Source organism: Hyaena hyaena, unplaced genomic scaffold (assembly GCF_003009895.1).
Source record: "Hyaena hyaena isolate Hyena2069 unplaced genomic scaffold, ASM300989v1 scaffold_41, whole genome shotgun sequence".
Lineage (NCBI taxonomy): Eukaryota > Metazoa > Chordata > Mammalia > Carnivora > Hyaenidae > Hyaena > Hyaena hyaena.
In genome coordinates, this window is record NW_024080673.1 from 1699460 (window position 1) to 1725904 (window position 26445).

The following is a 26445-nucleotide window of genomic DNA, read 5'->3' on the forward strand; positions in this document are numbered from 1 at the left end:
TAAATGACCTTTTTCTGGAACTTTTCTCCAGAATAGGTTAAGTTCTCATTCAGTTTGAAATCTCTGTTCTTATAGTTTTGCCCCTTTGTCTATTTCCCATCTTCCAATTCTGAACAAGCCTGTCTATCCTTAGAGACTCAGCCCAACTTCTATGAAGATCTGCCCCAGTTTGAATCCAAATGAATTTTTCTTACTGAAACTTCTGTGATTCCTAAAGTATTGCTTAGTAATTATTCCAGGAACATGTGTCTTGCCTCTTTAATTGAGCTATAAACTCTCTAGAGATTATGGAATATATACAGACATACACATATATCACTTATCTTTTTTGGAATCTAAAGCATTTCCAGCCCAGTTGTGGACTAATGGGAGGTGTTAAAAGTGAATGAAAACAGGTTCTTTGGGCCCCATTCACATATATTTGCTCAAAGTGGAGAACCTACCTGAGCCCTACAGGATGAGTCTGGATTGGCCTTTCTCCATATAAATCATGAATGAATGGCATTTTGCTTTTTATTTCTGCCATTAAGTTAAAAAGTGCTGGGAAAATCATTTTGATTTGCACATGAAATAATGTATTGCCTTTCAGAATGAAAAATTCTGTGAGTCATTTTTGTTGTGAATAATATAGAACATTTGTGGATATCCTATTTCTGGATAAAATAGTTCAAAATAAGATTTTAGTAATGCACGTGTGATACATATTCAAAAACAAAAATAAAATATCTTCTTGAATGTTTGACTTTGTAGTAAATTCAGTCATTCGAATTGGTTTCTCTCAAGACCCAAAAATGCTAGAGCATTTCCAGCTTTGAGTTTATCCTGCAAAGGAAAAGAAAAGGTTTTATTTTATTTTATTTCACTTCACTTCATTTCATTTCATTTCATTTCATTTCACTTCATTTCACTTCATTTCACTTCATTTCACTTCATTTCATTTCATTTTTTAGCGAGATAGTGTAAGTGGAGGAGAGGGGCAGAGAGAGAGAGAGAGAGAGAGAGAGAGAGAGAGAGAATCTTAAGCAGGCTCCACACTCAGCCAGAAGCCCTATGTGGGGTTCAATCCCATGACCCTGGTATCATGACCTGAGCTGATGTCAAGAATGGGATGTTCGGGGCACCTGGGTGGCTCAGTCGGTTGGGTGTCTGACTTCAGTTCAGGTCATGATCTCACAGTTTGTGAGTTCAAGCCCCACGTTAGGCTCTGTGCTGACAGCTCAGAGCCTGGAGCCTGCTTCGGATTCTGTGTCTCCCTCTCTGTGCCCTGCTCACACTCTGTCTCTGTCTCTCAAGATAAATACATATTTAAAAAAAAAAAAGTGGAATGCTCAGGTTTTATTTTAAAGCATCATTTAATGGTTGTTTAAAAATACTTTACTGGGGCGCCTGGGTGGCTTAGTCGGTTAAGCGTCCGACTTTTGCTTAGGTCATGATCTCGCGGTTTGTGGGTTCGAGCCCCGCGTCGGGCTCTGTGCTGACTGCCGGCTCGGAGCCTGGAGCCTGTTTCGGTCTGTGACTCCCTCTCTCTCTGACCCTCCCCTGCTCATGCTGTCTCTCTCTCCCTCCTAGAAATAATAAAACATAAAAAAAAATTTAAAAATACTTTACTGAGTGTCTTCATCAGGTTTTTAAAAGCTGAATTTTCATTGTGAGAGAAAAATTTTAGCCAGTTAAACAATGAATCTCTTGACCCCTGTTTTGCCCCACTATTTGAAATCTAAGTTTGAAACTTGGTCATGGGAACAAAGGAGAATTATTAGTGGGGAGAGCCCTCTTAGGAGAAAATGCCCTTCTTTGGAGACCTCAAATGGGTTTCAAGGACTATTTAGAGGCAAATACAGTTGACCCTTGAATAACATGAGTTTGAACTGTGTAGGTCTGCTTACATTTGGATTTTTTTCAATAAATATGTTAGAAAATTTTTTGGAGATTTATGACAGTTTGGAAAATCTTGCAAATTGTGTAACCTAGAAGTACCGAAAAGTATTTTTTTTTAAAAGTTAGGTGTTATTCTAACATTGCAGTGTAAAATACATGTAATATACAAAATATGTGTTGATTGACTATGTTATTGGTAAGGCTTGTGGTCAACAGGAGGCTATTTGTAGTTAAGGTTTTGGGGAGTCAAAGGTTATGCATGGATTTCGATATAGGGGTTGGCACCCCTAACTCATTGTTGTCCAAATGTCAACTGCATGGAGAAGAGGTCTGGTTTAGGTGTGTGGGACAAGAAAGCTGGAAACAGTGTCCAGAGTCTTGTAGGCATCTTCCAGTTTCTAGGCATAAGTGTTGTCCCTTCACATGGCCCTGAGTAAAAGATATGCTCTTTGGGTGCAAGAGAAGTGACAGATGAAGCACCTCAGAATATGGTACAAGTATGTATATTTATAGATTTCAGATGAGAAAAGGACTCCGAATTTTTTCTTCACTTTCTTCCAAGTTATAGACTAGGTCTGCTCCACAAAGGAACTCCTGTGACGTAAGGGGTAACTTTCGTGATATCCTAATTGATATACGTCCAGCTTGCAGAGGGCAGGCAAGAGTAGAAGGAAACGTGTGGGCTTGTGTAACATCTGTGGATATTAATGCATTTCAGTGTGTCTTGACCACCTCAGGGTTCTCACAGCCTTGGAAAGCGGGTGATTTAAGCAGGGACCTCTTACTCGGGGTTGTTCCTTGATCTGCACTTGGGCCATCCCCCTCTAAAGAAAGCTTTTAGAGTGACTATTGCTGCATTCAGAAACTATGTGCTTTACCTGTACAAATAGGTTGGTACCATGTGCTGTAATCCAACGGTTAATATTGCCTTTGGTAAATCACCCAGCACCTGAATCTTGTTTTCCTCCTCTGTCTACATCTACACCTACATCTGCCTCTACATCTACATGGTGGAATGCAACTGCCTCCCAGTGTTGTTGTGGTCATCAAATGGGTTTATTTCATTAAAATTTTTTTTTGTAAAGTTTTTAACTTTCTTTTAACATTTATTTATTTTTGAGAGACAGAGAGAGACAAAGCATCAGCAGGGGAGGGGCAGAGAGAGAGGGAGACAAAGAATCCGAAGCAGGCTCCAGGCTCTGAGCTGTCAGCACAGAGCCTCATGCAGGGCTGGAACTCACAAACCGTGAGGTCATGACCTGAGCCAAAGTCAGACACTTAATTGACTGAGCCACCCAGGCATCCCTCATTTAAAAATTTTTTAAGTGAAATTTACCTTCACATGGCTCAAAATTCAAAAGATGTAAAATGGATGCTTCCTTTCACTACTGTCACCCAGCCAGTACTTTTTCTTCCCAGACGTATTAGTTTCTTGTCTGTTTTCCCAGAAGTATTTGTGCATATATAAGCAAATACTTAAATTTAGGTATATAGATTTTTTTCATAAATGGATAGTATATTATACACAAATGGAAGTACACTATATGTGTTGTTTTGTACCTTGCTTTTAAAATTTAATATATCTTGGAAATTGATTTTTATTTTTTTATACATTCCATTGTATGGATATATTTTATTTAATTATTCCCCTATAGATTCTTTTCAGTTTTTTATTATAAACAGTGTTACAGTCAGCAACCTTTTAAGGAATGTCATGAATTTGTAACAGTGTGAAATTTTCATGCAAGAGTTTTAAAAAACTTTGACCTTAAAAGTCATAGGCATAGGGGCACCTGGGTAGCTCAGTTGGTTAAGTGACTGCTTCTTGATTTTGGCTAAGGTCATGATCTTGCAGTTAGGAGATTGAGCCCCATGTTGGGCTCCATGCTAACAGTGCAGAGCCTGCTTGAAATTCTCTCCACTCTTTCTGCCTCTACCGCTGCTCACATTCTCTCTCTCAAAATAAATAAATATTAAAAAAAAATCATAGCACATGAAATTAAGTAACTAGAGGCATAAAATAATAATAGTTATTATTCCATTAAAGTTTTATAAATTCTTTTTTAAAAAACTTTTTTGGAGAGAGGAAGAGAACACAAGCAGGGGAGAGGCAGAGAGAGAGGGAGACAGAATCCCAAGCAGACTCTGCACTGTCAATACAGAGCCAGATTTGGGGCTTGAACCCACAAACTGTGAGATCATGACCTGAGCTTAAATCAAGAGTCAGATGCTTAACCGATTACACCACCCAGATGCCCCTCCATTAAAGGTTTAATTGGGATACTTAGGGTAATTTGATTTCAGTTTAATTTTGGTTAACTTTATAGAAAGTTTTTCATTTTCAATGTTTGTTGCAGAAAGGAAAATTTAAAAAAACCCTTACTGTAGGTTCCTACTTTATCTATCTACCTGTCTATCTGTCTATCTACCTATCTATTTATTTTTAAGCTAGCTTAAATGTTTATTCTGAGAGAGAGAGAATGCACGTGCATGAGTGGGGGAGGGGCAGAGAGACAGGGAGAGAGAGAATCCCAAGCAGACTCCAACACTGTGAGTGTAGAGCCCAACATGGGGCTCAACCCCATCAAGCGTGAGATCATGAACTAAGCTAAAATCAAGACTTAGACACTTAGCCGACTGAGCCACATAGGTACCATGCTTCTTACTTTAAATAAGTAAATATTTAACAGTCCAGGGCTTTTAGTGGCTTAAGATGGGTACGTGGCAAAGGGGAAACTTCCTGTATAAAGCAGTCTGAAGTTTTCCAGTTAATAATTGTCCCTATGTCTTCATCTTTGGCCACACCAGTTGTGATTGATGGTGAGGACCTTAGGAAGAACTTGATATGTTGAAGGATATGGGTGGGACTGGAGGGGGATGACAAAGGAGAGGGGATCCGAGGATACAACCTCTCATTATATGCTTACTTCATAACCGTAAGGGGCAAAATAGGCAGTGGCATTATTTTAGCACATTTTAGTATCATTTACCCACCCTACGAGTCAAATGCCAAAAGAAAAATGTTACTTGAAAGTTCTGGTTCTTTGAGTCCTGTTAATCAAGGCTTTAGTCTTAAGATCCAAGTAACTGGAATCATTACAATTTTTGAGATTGGTAGATTTGTTACAGAAATATTAAAGGAAAAACTTAGGCATTTTCTTATTCATCTAACATGTAAACATAAATATGTTATTGTGATATGCTCCTTAACAGTTTTCTTTCCCCGCTTTATGAATTTAGTTGTACTAGGTTGGCTTTCAACTTTTTAAAAGAGTAATTAAAAATTTAAATTCCAGTTAGTTAACATAGATTGTTATACTAATTTCAGGTGCATAATATAGTGATTCAATAGTTTTACTCAGTTCTTATCAAGATATTGTACTCTTAATCCCCTTTACCTGTTTCACGCATCTACCAGCCTACCTCCCTGTGGTAACCATCTGTTTATTCTCTATATTTAAGAGTCTGTTTTTTGGTTTCTTTTTGGTTCATTTGTTTTGTTTCTTAAATTCCATATATGACTAAAATCATATGGTGTTTGTCTTTGACTGACTTATTTCATTTAGCCTTATACTGTAGATCCATCCATGTTATTGCAATTGGCAAGATTTCATTCTTTTTTATGGCTGAGTTATATATATATATATATATATGTTTTATGTATATTATACACACACACACACACACACACACACACATATAGACCATATCTTCCTTTGATGTTTAATAGTTTTGCTATTTCCAGTAATAATTCTAGGAAAATTAAGAATAAAGTTTCCCTTGTTCTTTGTTGTCAGGTATCAAAGTACATACTTTGAAACTAAAGAATTAGAGCAGGAAAACTCAGGAAGACCATGGAGTAAAAGGCATATACCTTTGTTTCTGCATCAAATTCTTCTATGGACTCTATCAGTTTCCCAGGTTCTAGCTCTCCTAGTGGAAAGGGGTAATCCGTTCCCAAAATGACTTTGTCCTGAAAAAAATTATTAATAGAGCATCAAAGAACCTCCTCTAAACACAATTATATTAACTTATTACAAGCACTCCTGTGATAAAATAACAAGTTCCTTCCAGTTAATAGAAACAAACTGATCTAAAATGTTAAAAGATTTAATGAATGCAAAACGTATTCTGACATTTTCTCCAGCAGGTGTCGCTATTGGGTTTCTTAATGTTGCAAATCAACTCCCATCCTCCTTTAAATATAAGAAGCAAGTATTTATTTAGTAAAGAGTACTGATATATTTAGATAAAATTAAGGATTCTGTATTTCATAGAATGACATGTTACAATTGATCCCATATATATATTTTAGAGATTTTATTTTTCAGTAATCTCTACATTCAATGTGGGGCTTGAACTCACAACCCTGAGACTAAGAGTTGTAGGCTCCATGACTGAGCTAGCCAGGTGCCCCAATCCCATAATTTTTGAAAACATATTAGAGTTGAAAGGGAAAAACTAAAAAACAGCTGGATGAAAAGTAAAGACAAACAAAAACCAATCCCCAAATAATTCCTGTCTGTATAAACTAAACTGTTATCTGTTTTTGTTTTTGTTTTTAATGATGTAGCTTTGAATCTCTATTTGATACTTTGTACAACAAATTACAAAGGCTGGTCCATCTATAAATATATAATGCAGTATGTCAAGCAATGTGTTAGAATCTAGATTACCGTGGCCAACAAGCAGAAACGTTCTCTGTCCTCAGAGAATTCATAATTTATTAAGAAAGAGAGATGTGAAATCAATAATGGCAGTCAATTAAAATAAAATAAGAAAAACACATTTTCAACCAGAAGTTTTACTTTTAGAACTGTGTCCCACTAATACACTTGTAATGGAAATATATATAAGAAAATTACTTGCAACATTATTTATAAAAGCAAAAGACTAGCAAACTAAATTATAGGATTTCTAACAAATAAAGAGGAATGAGGAACACTTATGTATGTTGAAATAGAATAAGCACTGAGTTATATTGTAAAGTGGAATGATGCTGAAGTTACATTGTAAAGAGAAAAAAGTCTAGGACAATGTATTTGCGATGCTCATATTTCTGTTTTTAACAAGGAATGTATAGACACTCAAATGAATGTCTCTATGTATATGGTCTATTCAGGAATTGTACCCAAGAAACAAATAACATTACTAGCCTCTGGAAAAGAAGATTAGGGTTTGGGGATGGAGGAGATCCCTTCACCCCTTTTTGAGCTGTAAATCACATAATACAAAATATACCTTTTAAAAGTGTGTAATTCAATGGGTTTTAATATATTTATGAATTTGTGTAATCATTCCCATCATCTAACTCCATAACATTTTTATCATACCAAAGTTAATCCCATACCCATTAGCAGGCACTCGCCATTCTCTCTTCCCTTCCTAGGGTAAACTAATTTACCCACTGTGCCTATGGAATTACCTGTTTTGGACATTTTATGTAAATGGAATCATGTAACATGTTCCCATCTTTCATTTAGTGCACTGTTTTCAAGGTCATCCATGTCATAGCCTAAATCAGTACTTTCCTCTTTAAGTGAAATAATATTCCATTGTATAGATGTACCTTATTTGTTTATCCACTTACCAGATGATGGACATTGGGTTGTTTCTACTTTAAAAAAATTTTTTTAATGTTTTATTTCTGAGAGAGAGAGAGAGAGAGAGACAGCTTGAGCGGGGAGGGTCAGAGAGAGAGGGAGATACAGAATCTGAAACAGGCTCCAGGCTCTGAGTTGGCAATCAGCACAGAGCCCGATGCAGGGCTTGAACCCACAAACTGTGAGATCATGACCTGAGCCGAAGTCGGATGCTCAACTGACTGAGCCACCCGGGCGCCCCAAGGGTTGTTTCTACTTTTTGGCTATTGTGATAATGCTGCTCTGAACACTTTTTAAAAAAACGTTTATTTACTTATTTTGAGAGCTAGAGAAAGCATGAGTTGAGGAGGGGCAGAAAGCGAGTGGGTGAGAGAGAATCCCAAGCAGGCTCTGTTCTGTCAGCGCAGATCTCATGGCTGTGAGATCATGACCAGAATAGAAATCAAGAGCCAATGCTTAACTACCTAGGTACTGCTCCTCTGAACATTTTTGTACAAGTTTTTGTATGAACATCTTTTCACTTCTCCTGGATATACACTTAGCAGTGGAATTGCCGGGTCATTTGGTAAGTCCACACTTAACATTTTAAGGAGCTACTTTTCACAGTGGTTGCAGCGTTCTGCTTCATACCAGAAATGTTTGGGGGTTCCAATTTCTCCCAATCCTCATCAACACTTGTTATTGTCTGTCTTTTTAATTATAGCCATCATAGTGGATATAAAATAATATCTCACTGTGGTTTTAATTTACATTTCTCTAATGAATAATTATCTGGAACATCTTTTTGTGTGTTCATTGGCCATTTTATGTCTTTGGAGAAATATATATTCAGAATCTTTTGTCTATTCAAGCCCATGTATTTTCTTTATATAGTTGAATTGTAAGTCTTTTAAAATATTTTCTGAATATTAGAGGTTTATCAGACATATATTTACAGATATTTTCTTCATTCTGTGGGTTGTCTTTTCATTTTACTAGAAGTATATATGAAGTACAAAAGTTTTTAATTTTGATGACGTCCAATTTATCTAAGGAACTTTGGTTCCTTATGCTTTTGGTGTCACATTTAAGAAATTATTGCCTAATCCAAGGTCACAAAGATTTTCAACTCTATTTTTTCCTAAGTTGTTGTAATTTTCATTTTTCCACTTAGGTCTTTGATCTTTTGGGGTTAATTTTTATGTTGGGTATAAATAAGCAGTACAACTTAATTTTTTTTTGCATGTGTTTATCCAGTTATTTCCCTGCTATAAGTTGAAAAGATTGTTCTTTCCTCATTTAATTGCATTGGCACCTCTGCTTAAAATTGGGTGATCTTTTCCTCAATGGGGAAAAACTGAGAGCTTTCCCCCTGAGATCAGGAACACGACAGGGATGTCCACTCTCACCACTGTTGTTTAACATAGTGCTGGAAGTCCTAGCATCAGCCATCAGACAACAAAAGGAAATCAAAGGCATCAGAATTGGCAAAGAGGAAGTCAAACTTTCACTCTTCGCAGATGACATGATAGTCTACATAGAAAACCCGACAGACTCCACCAGAAGCCTACTAGAACTGATCCAAGAATTCAGCCAAGTTGCAGGGTACAAAATCAACGTACAGAAATCGGTTGCATTTTTATACACCAATAATGAAGCAACAGAAAGAGAAATCAAGAAACTGATCCCATTCACAATTGCACAAAAAACCATAAAATACCTCGGAATAAACCTAACCAAGGATACAAGAGATCTGTATGATGAAAACTATAGAAAACTTATGAAGGAAATTGAAGAAGACACAAAGAAATGGAAAAACATTCCATGCTCATGGATAGGAAGAATAAATATAGTTAAGATGTCATTACTACCCAAAGCACTCTACACATTCAATGCAATTCCAATCAAAATTGCACCAGCATACTTCTCAAAACTAGAACAAACTATCCAAAAATTTGTATGGAACCACAAAAGACCCCGAATAGCCAAAGTAATACTGAAAAATAAAACCAAAACGGGAGGTATCACCATCCCAGACTTCAGCCTCTACTACAAAGCTGTCATCCTCAAGACAGTATGGTATTGGCACAAAAACAGACCCATAGACCAATGGAACAGAATTGAGAACTCAGAAGTGGACCCAAAAGTATACAGCCAACTGATCTTTGACAAAGCAGGAAAGAGTATCCAATGGAAAAAAGACAGCCTTTTTAACAGATGGTGTTGGGAGAATTGGACAGCAACATGCAGAAGAATGAAACTAGATCATTATCTCACACCATGCACAAAAATAAACTCAAAATGGATAAAGGACCTGAACGTGAGACAGGAAACTATCAACACCCTAGAGGAGAAAGCAGGAAACAACCTCCTTGACCTCCACCGCAGCAACTTCTTACTTGACACATCCCCAAAAGCAAGGGAATCGAGAGCAAAAATAAACTGTTGGGACCTCATCAAGATTAAAAGCTTCTGCACAGCCAAGGAAACAACCCAGAAAATTAATAGGCAACCAACGGAATGGGAAAAGATAGTTGCAAATAACATATCAGATAAAGGGTTAATATCCAGAATCTATAAGGAACTCACCAAACTACACGCCTGAAAAACAAACAACCCAGTGAAGAAATGGGCAGAAGACATGAACAGACACTTCTCCAAAGAGGACATCCAGATGGCCAACAGACCCATGAAACGATGCTCAGCATCCCTCCTCATCAGGGAAATACAAATCAAAACCACACTGAGATACCACCTCACGCCAGTCAGAGTGGCTAAAATGAGCAAATCAGAGAACTCTAGATGCTGGCGAGGATGTGGAGAAACGGACACCGTCCTACACTGTTGGTGGGAATGTAAACTGGTACAGCCCCTCTGGAAAACAGTGTGGAGGTTCCTCAGGAAACTAACAATAGAACTCCCTTATGACCCAGCAATAGCACTGCTAGGAATTTACCCAGGGGATACAGAAATGCTGAGGCATAGGAGCACGTGTACCCCAATGTTCATAGCAGCACTCTCCACAATAGCTAAAACATGGAAAGAGCCTAAGTGTCCATCAACAGATGAATGGATCAAGAAGATGTGGTTTATCTATACCATGGAATACTACATGGCAATGAGAAACAATGAAATCTGGCCATGTGTAGCAACATGGATGGACCTTGAGGGTGTTATGCTGAGCGAAATAAGTCAGGCAGAGAAGGACAAATATCATATGTTTGCACGTATAGGAGGATTAGGAGGAACTTGACGGAGGAACAAGGGGGAGAAGAAGGGCGGAAATGGTGGGGGAAAGGGAGAGAGGCAAACCATGAGAGACTCTTGAATGCTGACAAAAACTGAGGACTGATGGATGTGGGGGGGAGGGGGGGATGGGCATGGAGGAGGACACTTGTGGGGATGAGCACTGAGTGTTATGTGGAAACTAATTTGACAATAAACTATTTGTAAAAAAAAAATAATAAAATAAAATTCACAAGAGGAATTTATCCTTAAAAAAAAAAATTGGGTGATCTTTATGTCTGGCGTTTGCCACTACTACACAGTTTTGATTACTGTAGCTCTGTAGAAAGTTTTGAAATTAGAAATGTGAGTCCTTCAACTTTCTTCTTCTTTTTACATTGGCTTTGGCTATTCTGGGTCTGTTGCTTTTATATATGAATTTTAGGATCAGCTTGTCAATTTCTGCAATAGAAAAAAAAGGCACCTGAATTTTTGATAGGGATTGCATTGACTCGGTAGGTCAATGTGGGGACTATTGCCATTGAACAGTATGGAGTTTTCCAGTCAATGAACATGGGATATCTTTTATTTATTCATTTATTTATTTCACCGGTATAACATGGGATATCTTTTAAAAAGTTTTTATTTAAATTCCAGTTAGTCCACATACAGTGTAATATTAGTTTCAGGTGTCCAGTATAGTGATTTAACACTTCCATGCATTGCCCACTGCTCATCACAACAAGTTCACTCTTTGATGAACGTGGGATGTCTTTTCATCTTTTTGTAAGTGTTTGTTTATTTTTGAGAGAAAGAGGGAGACAGTGTCAGTGGGGAAGGGACAAAGAGAAAGGGAGACACAGAATCTGAAGCAGGCTCCAGGCTCTGAGTTGTCAGAGCCAATGCGGGGCTCAAACTCAGGAGCAATGAGAACATGACCTGAGCCAATGTCAAACACTTAAGTGACTGAGCCACCCAGGCACCCTGGGATGTCTTTTCATTTATGTAGGTCTTTAATTTCCTTTAGCAATGTTTTTTTTTTTTTATTTTTTATTTTTTAAATATTTTTATTTATTTCTAGGAGAGAGAGAGAGAGACAGCTTGAGCAGGGGAGGGTCAGAGAGAGAGGGAGTCACAGACTCTGAAACAGGCTCCAGGTTCTGAGCTGGCAGTCAGCACAGAGCCCGACGCGGGGCTCAAACCCACGAACTGCGAGATCATGACCTAAGCGAAAGTCGGACACTTAACCGACTAAGCCACCCAGGCGCCCCTCCTTTAGCAATGTTTTATAGTCTGGTGTCCAAGTCTTGCACTTCTTTGGTTGAATTTATTCCTAAGTATTTCATTCTTATGAATGCTATTATAAATGAAATGAAATTTATAATGTGGATTATTTTTATTGATTTTTCATTGCTAGTATATAGAAATATAACTAATTTGTATATATTTATTTTGTTACCTACAATCTTGCTGAATCTGTTTATTAGCCCTAATAGCTTATTTGTAGATTCTTTAGGATTTTCTATGTATAGGATCATGCCATCTGAAATAATTATGCTTCTTCCTTTCCAGTATGGATCCTTTTAATTTTTTTTTCTTCCCTAATTGCCATGGCCAGAATCTCCAGTGCATCACTGAATGGAAATGGTGAGAGCAGAACCTTTCAGTTTACCATTAAGTGTATCATTGTTAGTTAGTTGTGGATTTTTTCATAGATGCTCCCTATCAGGTTGAGGAACATCTCTTCTTCTAGTTGTTGAGAATTTTTATCATTAAAGGCTGTTGGATCTTGTTTAGTACTTTTCCTGAATCTATTGAGATGATTTTGTAGTTTTTGTTCTTTATTCTGTTAATATGGCATTTTATATTGATTGATTTTTTTTTTTTCGCATGTTGGAAAACCTTGTGTTCCTGGGATAAATCCCAGGTCATAGTGTATAATTCTTTTTATACGTTGCTAGATTGAGTTTAAATAAATATCATTGGAGAAATTTGCATGGATATTCAAAGGGTTATTAGCTAGTAGTTTTCTTGTGATTACTTGGTCTGATTTTGTTGTCAGTGTAATGCTGGCTTCACAGGATAAGTTAGGAAATGTTTCCTTAATATGTATTTTTTCAGACAATATGTGATGGAAGTGGTTGTAATTCTTTTTAAAATTTTTGGTAAAATTCACCAGTGAAGTCATCTGGTCCTGGGCTTTTCTTTGTGAGAAATTTTAAAATTACTACTTTAACCTCTTGTTACAGGTGTTTTCACATGTTCTTTTTCTTCTTGAGTCAGTTTCTCTCATCTTTCTAGGAATCTCTCCATTTCATTTAGGTTATCTAATTTGTTAGCATATAATTGCTCATACTTTTTTCATATAATTCTTTCTATTTCTGTAAGAGCTGTAGTAATGGCCTCTCCTGTCCAATTTTAAGATTTTTTAAGTCTTTTTTTTTTTTAACGTTTATTCATTCATTTTTGAGAGTGAGAACAGAGGAGGGTCAGAGAGAGAGTGGGAGAGAGAGGATCCCATGCAGGCTCCACTCTGCCAGCGCAGAACGTGATGTGGTGCTTGAACTCACAAACTATGAGATCGTGACCTGGGCCAAAATCAAGAGTCAGACGTTCAACTGACTGAGCTGCACAAATGCCCCTCATTACAATCTTTCTATGAGAAGGATCCTCTCATTGTCCCCATTCAACAGATGAGGAAGCACAGATGAAAACTAACTTGCTTAGAGTTGCACAGCTAGTATGTGGTAGAGCCAGGCTTGTATCTCCATCTTCTCCACTCAGCTAAGAAGTGGGACATAAACTGTGTTCAGCTCTGAGCAAAAAGCCTGGTACAGAGTGGATGTTTATTAAATTAAATTGGAGCATTACTATAGTTTTCTAACTGATTCCAGTCTCATCCATTTTAATCAATATCTAACACTGGAGAGAGTGCTGTTTTGAATATAAATATGATCATGCCACATCCCTGCTCAACATCTTTCAATAATTTCCTTTTGTCCAGAAGGTGCAACCCAAATTTCTTAGCAAGGAACAAAATGTTCCCAGTAAATAAGAGAAAAAAAGTTGTCCTAAACTGAACTGGGGCAGAATTTTGTGACCTGATATGGCTATCTGTTCTTCCTGGAGAATAATAAGCATTCTTTTTTTAAAATTGAGGCATAATTGATGTATAACATTATGTTAGTTTCAGCTGTCTTGCATAATGGTTTGATACTTGCATATATTATGAAAATGATCACCACAATAAATTTAGTTAACATTTGTCACCAAACATAGATTAGCATTCTTGATAAAGTACTTGAGTAATTTTCTGTTAGACTTTAATGAGTTTAAGAGCTTCTAGGAGATCCCATCCATTGACTATTAGTCTTCAAACTAGTCTTAAGATTTTTAACCAATAATGTAAAGAAGCTAATTGTCCTTAACTAGATAGCTGTCTTCTTTTTTAAAATCCAGTCTAAAATTAACTAACCATCTTTTCCCCTATAAAATATCTCTGTCAGAATTATTTGAATTGGACTTTTCAGAAAGTCTTTTTTTTTTTTAATAAAACTCTGATATATGCTTATAATCAATCTGAAAGTGGTTTTGTGTGTTGATGGAATGAATACTTGAATGTATGAAAGAGGGAGGCTTGCTTGATTGTTACTACACCTGAAATATTAAATATATTTAAGTTTTTAAAAATTTATTTATTTTGAGAGAGAGAGCAAGCACGAGTATGGTAGGGCCAGAGAAGAGGAGAGAGAGAATCTCAAGCAGTCTCCTCACTGCCAGTGCAGAGCCTGATGTGGGGCTTGAACTCACAAACCATGAGATCATAACCTAAGCTGAAAGCAAGAGTCAGATGTTCAACCGACTGAGCTACCAGGTGCCCCTTAAACATATTTTAAATATGCTAAATTCAGCCTCTTGTAAGAATAAATGCACTTTGAGTTTTACCAGAAAAGAAGAGATTTTCCTGGGTTTTATGAATACATTTACACAAAATGATATGGGAAAGTGTATGAGAAGGTTAGAGGAAGGTCATGATGGACTAACAACTGTATTTCTAGATTCTCGTATTCATTACTGTAAAAAAACAAGCAAATGCACCTGCTGATGGAAGCCCTAAAGACCCAAAGTTATGTCTACTCACATCTGTGCTAACAGCTGATCTCCTTCTGAGCTGCCTGCTTTGTATTCACTGGAGCTTCATTTGTCCTTATTTCGGCTCCTGTTGCTAAAGCTGTTTACAATTCTAAAACACAACATAATTTTAAAAAGTCCCATGCTATATTACATTTGTTAACTACACTAACATGAAATCGAAATTTAGAAATTTATTTTGCTTCCTAGTCAGGAATTCTTCCATTCTCAGTATTATGGCCTTCTTGGATATAAATACATTTTGGGTGGCTGGGGGAGGGGTTGGGGGGGGGAGGGATGTGTCTGTTCCATTTTAATATGGAGAGAGCAAAGGATTTTAAAGCAGAAATAAAAAACACTTTTCTGCAGTTTATCCTTCCTAGTTAGGATATTTCCCTGCTCTCCTAGCTAACTTGATTATGGATGCCTTTTGCCAAACTCCAAACTCATGTTTTGGCAGTATTCAATTATTATTTAGTAACTATTGTTCACAGTTCCTCTCTGTAGGAGGTTAATTATCCATTTATGACAATCTGGTTTGCTATTTTTTCATACCCTTTATCTGTAAAACTTTTATTGATACTTTCTGGTAAATTTTTGACCATTTCTAACTTGTTACAAATTTCATAAGGAAGAATGAAGTAGGCATGAAATAAATGGAAATGAAGTTCTTATTAATGGGATTTTTTGTTCAGAGGAAAAAGAGATAGCAAGGAAGAGGTGGGGAGAAGAAATTCCTCAAGGTATAGTCTTGTATGATGAAGGTCACATACTCCATTGCTTAATAGCAATCTCCAGTTGATAGATGCTTAATAAATACTTCTTGAGTTAAAAATACTTTTTGTATTGCTATTTTTACCACCTGGTATCTCATAACTACAAATTGATTGTGTTTTAAACGGACTACGTGGCGAATCCTGATTAAGGAGGCATAGAATATGGACTTGGATGACTGTTACCCCATTTCCAAGATCAGGGAAACTTAAGCTCTTGTGATAGCTCAGGTTCCTAAGTAACGCACCAGATTCTGTCTTCCCCAAAGCTAGAACTTTCTTCTGTCTTCTTTGATCCAGGATTCTATTCCTGTGGGATTCACCATGCTCATGAGCCAATTTTTAAGGATATCTGTGCTAGTGTAACATTTGACAACATCTACATTTTACAGGGCTTTTCTAAAGACTCTGTAAACCCAAAGGAATAATTCTAATGGTGGGCCTTTTAGTTACCATGGTTGCCGCTTCTGGGATCCTGAAATTATACTGTCTACATAGACACTGGCTTTCTTTCTTAGGCAGTGGATAATCCTGATTGATGTCTCAGCACCAACACTCTGCCCCAACATACTTTTCCCTCTTGAAAGCTGGCAACACACATTCCCTATGAGGTCAAAGACTTACGGAGAGGATAATATTAATGATTAATATTCCTGCCAGGGAAAAGAAATAAACTGCTCACCTGCTGGGATTGTACTAACTTTTTCACATTTTCAGGGAATGCTGTGAACACTGAAAGATGTGGCTTGCTAAATAAATTCAAACAGAAGAGAGTTCATTTGTCTTCTAGAAAAGGAACAATTAGCTATAATCTCATTAGCCTCTTCCATTAGTAGCATATGCAGTAAATACAACATAACTCTATTATAGTGTAGCTTACTACAAAAATTCTACCTTGCAAAGGAATCAGTTTGTTCCCTGAGACATAATTTCCCAGAGGAGGAGCCTGGTTTAATTTAATCAATGCAAAGTAAGATTAGCCTCATATCTGCAAAACCATTATAAAATCTCAATTAAACAGACATTAACTTAACACCTCCTACCTGGAAGGCACTAGAATAGGTGATATAAATTGCTGACATTTGTATAGTCTTTTGGCATAGTATTATGTCAGCTCCTCTCATCAACTCTGCATGGTTATCATTTCCATTTTACATTTGAGGAACCTGAAGGTAAGAGGGATAAGTGACTTAATATGAAATGTCACCTGAGCAGGAGAGGAGAGGAAGAGGGTTGTGGAATAGGAGAATGCTAGGCTTGCCTTATCCCATGAACACAGCTAGATAACTATTAAATCATTCTAAATACCCCAGAAATTGACCTTGAAACTGACAGAACAAACTCCACAATTAAAGGGAGAGAAGAGGCCACACTGAAGAAGCTAAGTGAGGAGACGTGGTTTAGGGGAGAAACAGTTCATGGCTGCTGTGGAGGGGAGCTGCTGCCATAGAGACGGGTGAGAGAGAGAGGAGCACACAGGGGAACACACAAGGAGAATGTTACCCCAAAACACTGGAAAATGAGAGGGACCGAATTTTTTTAGTTCTACAACCGTCAAGGCTTAAAGCCTGGAGTTTTATTTATTTATTTTTTTATAGGTGTTTTTCTTAATGTCTTTATTTTATTTTGAGAAACAGAGACAGAGAGCGAGCAGGGGAGGGGCAGAGAGGGGGACACAGAATCTGAAGCAGACTCCAGGCTCTGAGTTGTCAGCACAGAGCCCGACATGGAGCTTGAACCAAAGACTGTGAGATCATGACCTGAGCCGAAGTCGGATGCTTAACCAACTGAGCTACCCGCGTTCCCCAAAGCCTGGAGTTTTAAAGGTCAGGAGGCTTGGCTGGGATAGAGCCAGGAGAGGACTGCACTGCTCCTGAGGAGAAGTCAGGCAAACAACCCAGGGGCAGACAGCATGGAAACACTGATCTGAAAAGCTCCAGGGACACACAAGAGAAGGTTATTTGCTCTTCTTGGAGTGCATCCGTGAGTGGCAGTGTTCACAGAGACACTTCTCCAGGAGCAAAGGAGCAACCCCATGCCATTTTCCTTCCTTGCCCCTCAGCATAAACACAGAGCCAGCTGTGGGAGGCAGCACAGTACATACACTGGCTGCCTAACTTGCTTACACCAAGCCCTGCACCCACACACTCTGGAAGAACCACCCTTATTAGTCATGCTTGCCTCAGTTACAGCCTAATGGCCCTTCCTTCATAAGACCAGCACAGACCATATTACCTGGCCAGAGAGTTTTGCACGGCTTTAGTTCTAGTGGAGGTGGTAATAGATCTCCTTTCACAAGCAGACCAGAGAACACCTAGCTAAAACTCCTCACATTCAGGTCAGGGACTAAACGCTGCTCGTAGCTGGCAAGTAGAACCTTTGCAGATGGCTAGCATGAAGGACAGAGCAGCCAGAATAACCAATAGCAGAGTGTATGTAGCACACACCAGAGACACTCCCTGAAGTGCCAGGCTCTGGGCACTATATGACCTCTTTTTCATAACGCTATTACTTTCCAGAGCAGTAGACCTAACTGGCTTTTCTAAGAGAACACAGAGACTTAGACAAAATGCAAAGACAGAGAAAAATGTATCACAAATGAAAGAACAAGATAAGGCCACAGTCAGATCTAAGTGAAACATATATGAGTAACATGCCTGATTGACAATTTGAAATAATGATCATAAGGATACTCACTGGGTTTGAGAAAAGACATTATGAGATCCTTACCACAGAGATAAAAGAGTTAAAAAAGAATCAGAGATCAAGAGCAATAAATGAGATTAGAAACACACTTGACACAATGAACAGCAGACTGGAAGAAGCAGAAGAACAAATTATGACCGAGAAGACAAAGTAATGGGAAACAGTGGAGTTGAACAAAAGAAAGAACCATGCAAAATGAAAATAGACTTAGAGAGCTCAGTGACTCTTTCAAATGTAATAACATACATATTGTAGGAGTCCCATAAGAAGAGAGAGAAAAGGGGACAGAAAATTTTTTGCAGAAATAATAGCTGAAAACTTCCCTATTCTGGGGAAGGAAACAGACCATCAGATCCAGGAAACAGAACTCCCGTCAAAATCAACAAAACCAGGGGTGTCTGGGTGGCACAGTCAGTTAAGCATCTGACTTCAGCTCAGGTCATGATCTCCCAGTTCATAAGTTTGAGCCCTGCATCAGGCTTCTGCTGCCAGTGCAGAGCTTGCTTCAGATCCTCTGTCTCCATCTCTCTCTGTCCCTCCCCTGCTTGTGCTCTCGCTCTCTCAAAAAATAAACACTTTTTTAAAAAAAAGCCAACAAACCAGGCCAATACCAAGACATATAATTAAATTTGCACAATATAGCAACAAAGAAAAAAAACTTAAAGACAAAAGAAGTCATTAACTTACAAGGGAAGACTCACAAATCTAGCTGGAGATTTTTCAACAAACCCATGGCAAGCCAGAAGGGCTTGATATATTCAAAGTGCTGAATGGGAAAAATCTGCAGCAAGTAATACTCTATCCAGCAAGCTTATAATTCAGAATAGAAGGAGAGATAGTTTCCTAGATGAACAAACACTAAAGGAGTTCATGACCCTAAACCAGCCTTGCAAGAAATATTAAAGGGGATTCTCTGAGTGGTAAGGAGAGACCAAAAGTGATAAAGGCAGGAAACACAAAGCAGAAAAAATGAATATTTCTGTAAAAGTCAGTCAAGGAACTCAAATGCACAAAAAGGATATAATATATAATTACATATATCTAAAATATGGGGAGGAGAGGAGAAGATAATGGGTTCAGACCTAAGCAACTACCTACTTAATATAGACTGCTATTTGCAGAAGAGGTTAAATACACCCTAATGGTAACTATATATTAAAACCACTAATAATCATGCAAAGAATACAGATAAAGAAATTTGAATATATCACTAAAGAAAATTAGCACACCATGAAAGAAAGAAGACAAGAAAGGATCAGAGAAAATATCCAGAAACAACCACAAAATAAATAATAAAATGGCAATAAATAAGATCTATCAGTAATTACTTTGAATGTAAATGGACTAAATGCATAGGGTGTCAGAATGGATAAAAATCAAGACCCATCTATATTATGCCTTGAGACTCATTTTGGACCTAATGACACCTACAGATTGAGAGTGAGGCGATGGAGAAAAATTTATAATGCAAATCAATGTCAAAAGAAAGCCAGAGTACCAATATTTATATTGGAGAAACTAGACTTCAAAAGAAAAACTGTAACAAGAGACAAAGAAGGGCATTATAAAATAATAAAAGGGACAATCCAACAAGAAGATAGAATAATTGTAAATACTTATGCACCCAAATATGGGACATAATAATAATGGGACGACCACCAAATATACAAAACAATCACCAAAGTAAAGAGTCAGACACTTAACTGACTGAGCCACTCAAGTGACCCAGAATATACATTTTTTTCAAATGCACATGGAACATTCTTCACAATAGATCACATATTAGGTTACAAAACAGGGCTCAACAAATACAAAAAGAATGAAGTCATACCATGTATCTTTTCTAAGTACAATGCTACGAAACTAGAAGTAGACCACAAGAAGAAATCTGGAAAGACCACAAATAGATGGAGGTTAAACATCATGGTACTAAACAATGGTTGGGTCAGCTAGGAAGTCAAATAAGAAATTCTAACATACATGAAGCAAAGAAAATGAAAACACAACATCAAAATCTTTGGGATGCAGGGGTGGCTCAGTCAGTTAAGTGTCCAACTTTGGCTCAGGTCATGATCTCATGACTTGTGAGTTTGAGCTCTGCATTGGGCTCTGTGCTGACAGCTCAGAGCCTTGAGCCTGCTTCTGATTCTGTGTCTCCCTCTCTTTCTGACCTTCCCCCACTTGCACTCTTTCTCTCTCTCAAAAATAAATAAACATTAAAGTTTTTAAAAAAATCTTTGGGATGCAGCAAAACTGTCCTAAGATGGAAGTATATAGTTATACAAGCCTACCTGAAGAGGCAACAAAAATCTCAAATAAACTACCTAAACTTATACCTAGAGGGGCTAGTAAAAGAACAAAAAATGAAGCCTAAGGCCAGCAAAAGGAAGGAAATCATACAGATTAGAGCAGAAACAAATGAAGTAGAAACCTAAAAAAAGCTACAGAACAAGTCAATGAAACCAGGAGCTGGTTCTTTGAAAAAAAATCAGTAAAATCAATAAACTTCTAATCAGACTTATCAAAAAGAGAAGAGAAAGGACCAAATAAATAAAATCACAAATGTGAAATAACAACCAACACCACAGAAATACAGTTATGAAAGAATATTATGGAAAACTATATGCCAACAAACTAGACAACTTAGAAGAAATGGATAAATTCCTAAAAACATATAACCTACCAAAACTGAAACAGGAAGAAGTAGAAATTTTGAGCAGACTGATAACCAGCAGAGAAATGAAATCAATAATCAAGACTCCTAAAAAACAAAAGTCCATGGCTAGATGGCTTCAAAAGTGAATTCTACCAAACATTTAAAGAAGAGTTAATGCCTATTCTCAAACTATTCCAAAAAATAGAAAACGAAGAAAAAGTTCCAAATTCATCTTATAAGGACAGCATTACGCTGATACCAAGCACAAATAAAGATTCCACTAAAAAAGAGAACTATAAGTCAGTATCTCTGATGAACATGGATGCAAAAATTCTCAATAAAATATACAGCAAACCGAATCCAATAATACATTGAAAAAATTATGCACCCCAATTAAGTGGGATTTATTCCTGGGTGCAAGGTGGTTCAATATTCACAGATCAATCAGTGTGATACATCACATTAATAAGAGGAAGGATAAGAACTATAAGATCATTTCAATAGATGCAGAAAAAGCATTCAACAAAGTACAATTCCCATTCATGATAAAACCTCAGAGTCAACAAAGTACGTTTAGAGGCAACACACCCCAATGCAGTAAAAGCCATATGTGAAGAACCCACACTAACATCATCCTCAGTGGGGAAAAACAGAACTCTTCCTCTTTGTCAGAAACAGGACAGGAATGTTCACTCTCACCACTTTTATTCAACATAGTACTGTAAGTCAATGCAATCAAACAACACAAAGAAATAAAAGGGATCCAAATTGGCAAGGAAGATACAAAACTTTCACTATTTGCAGATGACATGATACTCTATATAAAGAATACAAAACTCTACAAAATATTGCTAGAACTGATACATGAATTCAGTAAAGTAGCAGGATATAAAATCAATGTATAGAAATCTGTTGCATTTCTATACACCAATAATGAAGTAGCAGGAAGAGAAATTAAGGAATCAGTCTTCTTTACAATTGCACCAAAAACAATACCATACCTAGGAATAAACCTAATCAAAGAGGTGAAAGACCTGTATTCTGAAAACTATGAAAAAATGATGAAAGAAATTGAAGATGACACAAAGAAATGTGAAGACATTCAGTGCTCATGGATTGGAACAAATATTGTTAAAATGTCTATACTACCCAAAACAAAGTACACATTTAATGCAATTCCTATAAAAATACCAATAACATTTTTCACAGAACTAGAATGAACCATCCTAAAGTTTGTATGGGACCACAAAAGACACTAAATAGCCAAATTAACCTCAGAAAAGCAAAGCAAAGCTGGGGGCTTCAGAATATCAGACTTCAAGTTATATTACAAAGCTGTAGTGATCAGAGCAATGTGGTACTGGCACAAAAATAGACACAAGATCACTCGAACAGAATAGAAAACCCAGAAATGAATCCACAATTATATGGTCAATTAAAAAGCAGGAAAGAATATCCAGTGGGAAAAAGACAATCTGTTCAACAGATGGTGTTAGGAAAACTGGACAGCAACATGCAAAAGAATGAAACTACGCCACTTTCTTAAATCATACACAAAAATCAATTAAAAATGGATGAAAGATGTAAATGTGAGACCTGAAACCACCAAAATCCTAGAAGAGAGTACAGGCAGTAACGTCTTTGACATGGGCTATAACACCGCTTTTCTAGATATATTCCCAGAGGCAAGGGAAACAGAAGCAAAAATAAACTATTGGGACTGCATCAAAATAAAAACTTTCTGCACACTGAAGGAAACAATCGACAAAGCTCAAAGGCAACCTCCAGAATGAGAGAAGATATTTGCAAATGATGTATCCGCTAAAGGCTTATTATCTGAAATATATAAGGAACTTATAAAACTAAACACCTCAAAAATGAATAATCCAATTAAAAAATAGGCAGAAGATATGAAGAGACATTTTTCCAAAGAAGACATAAAGATGACTAACAGACACAAGAAAGGATGCTCAACATCACTCCTCATCAGGGAAATACAAATCAAGACTACAATAAGATATCACCTCACACCTGTCAGAGATTATTTAATTTAGGTCCTCCACTTAGCACAGTGTTTTAGGAATAGTAGGAACTCAAATAGTGTTGGTATATATATATTTATATTTGGTATATATATATTTATAATACATATTATATATTTATTCATAATATATTATTTATATAAATATTTATTATTCTATTCAGTCTGTATGTGTTCTCTCTATTTGTTCTTAGGGTATTATGTAAAATTTTGATTTATCGAAGTAATTCCTATACATAGTCAAACAATCAGATATTATTGAAATATCTTTAAAAGCAGTCTTGTGCCTACTTTCCTACCTCTTAACCTCCAAGACAGCCAGTTTCAGTATTTAACTTTGCATCTTCTGATAATTACCTTCATTCTTCTGTAATTAGCTTATTCTATTCTCAATTTATTAGCTTTAGAGAATATTTACTGACTTCCTTTCATGATCTTTGAGAATTGCTTTGTTACCCCAATTTCTCCCCTCCATTTTCCCAGTAGAATTAGAATTTTCACTTAAACCAGTACATCGTATTTAAACTATTACGACTGTAAATATTGTTCACTGATGAGTCAAGTAATTCACAATGATTACCTACCCTCATATGGGTGTTTGTTTTCTTGGAGTAAATTATTTCCTTTTCTTTCATTTGCTTAATTTTCTATTTACATACTGTTTGTTCCTAATACATTAACAGATCTGTTGAATGCCTGGTAATCATTGTTTCAAACTCATAAGCCCATGAAATAATCTATGAGTTCCAGTTTTGCTTTCCTGGAGACCTCCCTTTCACAGCATTCTGTCCTTGTGTTCTAATGTGGACAGGTTTCTCTCTTGACTGAGTGTCATGCTAGGACTTTCCTTAGCATTTTAGTTTGGGGATTGTGTTTGAGACATTTTGCTAATGTGAATATAACTAGAATGAAGAAGCATTAATATTTTAGAGAGGATACAAATTATTAATATATGCAGCTTCCATGTCCTGGATTCACCAGCCAGCGAGGTCACATAAAATGAGGTCGCATTTGCTTTTGATGCCCAAGCTATAATGGCTCAAGCCTTCACAGTTTGAATGCAAGGTCTGCACACCACTAACTGCAAAGTGCCCTCTGAGTTTTTCTGGAGATCTCTAAAAGAACTATGCTCACGTGTGCTCGCTAGTCCATCTGCTGGTTACCACAAGGCATGTGCCATGTTCTTCTTTTGCTCTGATTCCTCGGCAATTTGCCCTGAATGTTGTTTGAAGGTGAGGATAGTATCCCTCATAAAATGGATGTTGTATTTGTCAGGGGCATTTTCTCCTGATGTTACTATTTCTGAGAATACAAGGGGTATTAGATTTGATGGGAGGTCATTAGAATGACTCTTTTCCCAAATCCACTCCACTTCTCCACACCCCCTTCTCTACTGCTCACAGTCTAGAACTCACAGTCTGTTCTAGTTTCTCCTTTTTGTAATTTCCTCCCCATCACCCCTCTGTCCAAACCAATGATCATCAACATTCACAATCCATTCAGCACTAATTTTGTCAGGAACAACATAAAAGCTAGAAGGCTCAGAAGCACAGCTCAACTATATAATTTATTACCAAACCAGAATGTTTAACATTTATAGTCTAGTGAGTTTCTTAAGCCACAGAAACAGTGAGCTTTAAAGTAGGATGAAGTCCCCATTCTAGAGACAGAGAACTTCTTGCAACTTTGAAATGATGGACCTCTTTTTCTGCTAGGCAACATTTTAAATACCTTAGCATCTACTCTCCATCCAAGTGCCATATTGCAAATCTTTAAATATGCCCATATTTTTAAAGAAAAACTTATTTTTTTTTCCTGAGGAGAATTTGGAAACTGTCTATAGATATTTAGAAATAATTTTGAATTGAAATAGTAAATTTTTCAGACTTTTCTCTAATTCAAACTGGACTTTGCCCTAAAAATCATGTAACTTGATGACTTAGCATTTTCTTTTTTTTTTCTTAAATAGTTTATTGTCAAGTTGGTTTCCATATAACACCCAGTACTCATCCCCACAATTGCCCTCCTCCATGCCCATCACCCCCTCCTTCCCCTCCCACTCCCATTAGCCCTCAGTTTGTTCTCAGCATTCAAGAGTCTCTTATGGTTTGCCTCCTTCCCTCTCCCCAACTGTTTTTCCCCTTCTTCTCCCCCATGGTCCTCCATTAAGTTTCTCCTAATCCTCCTATAAGTGGAAGCATATGATATCTGTCTTTCTTTGCCTGACTTATTTCACTCAGCATAACACCCTCAAGTTCCATCCGTGTTGCTACATATGACCAGATTTCATTCTTTCTCATTGCCATGTAGTATTCCATTATATAGATAAACCACATCTTCTTGATCCATTCGTCAGTTGATGGACATTTAGGCTCTTTCCGTTTTGGCTATTGTTGAGGGTGCTGCTATGAACATTGTGGTACATGTGCCCCTATGCATCAGCACTCCTGTATCCCTTGGGTAATGAATTAGCATTTTCAAAAATACTTAAAAGTGGAAATGCCACCAACAGGGAGATATGCAGATGACAACAAAAGACAGATGTGTTCTTGTGAAGCTTAGAGAAGCTTTTCGGCCAAATAAGAGAAGTGTTTTAAAAATGAAGGTCATGTTATTCCAGAAAGAAATTTCAGGTGGTACACAGACCCTTCACCATCTTCCCCTGCCTCCCTGGAAAGTGTCATTTCCTTCTTCTTTAATGTTCCAATTTTCATTTAGTGGATGAGGACAGTTGGGTTTATAATTTACCAAATCAGTAAGAGGTAGAGCCTAGAATTGACCCAGGTCAATTCGACTTCAAAACTTGTAGCTCTTTCCTGCTTACCATATTGCGACATGTCATTTTGGATGGGTATAGAGATGACCCTAAGGAGCAGGAGCTGATCTAAGGGAACTACCCAGCTTGTGAAGATTATTTGGGATTTCTCTGGCATATATAATGATTCCCTGGTGAAACACACTCTATGTTGAAGGAGGTTCTGGAGAGGATCTTGTGTGCAAGTAAATTTAATCCCAAACATCACTGTCCTTCCCCTTTCTTCTAATGCCTTTTCTTCTATCCCTTTTTCAGAGAGAGGCCAAGTAACTAGTTGCTGATCCTACACTCTGCTCCCATAAGCCATCCACATGGCAGACCTGACTTACCTTTCCTATGATATCTGTTAACAGTTTGAGTGCCAGAGGGTCGTGAACCAAGGAGTCTGTGTAAAAGGATCCTAGGTATTTCTTTGGGTTGGTTGGATTGTCCTGGGCACACAGATCTGGGCGCATGTTGAATCCATGGGAAATTCTTCCTACTGTGAAAGGGAAGGCACCACCTGCGAGTAAAACCCATTAGTGAGGGGTTAGTGTCAATTGGAAAGGATATTTTTCAACCGTCATATTGTATGCAAAGAGAAGTTACTGTAGTCTTTATTTACAAAGAATCTATGGGGACCCAAATGCTGGGAGATG

The 26445-nt window shown here is 37.3% G+C and overlaps 1 protein-coding gene across 2 annotated transcripts in view; it reads right to left on the bottom strand.

The window, feature by feature from the left end:
* Positions 1 to 759: 759 nt before the first annotated feature.
* The window catches only part of ACMSD (aminocarboxymuconate semialdehyde decarboxylase), a 57387-nt gene continuing 31701 nt past the window's right edge, over positions 760 to 26445 (bottom strand). For both annotated transcript variants that reach the window (XM_039229957.1, XM_039229958.1), the window contains 3 exons: positions 26137 to 26309; positions 5753 to 5851; positions 760 to 822 (listed from right to left, as the gene is read on the bottom strand). In XM_039229957.1, coding sequence (XP_039085888.1) covers positions 760 to 822; positions 5753 to 5851; positions 26137 to 26309 — 335 coding nt within the window. The remainder of the gene's footprint in view (positions 823 to 5752; positions 5852 to 26136; positions 26310 to 26445) is intronic.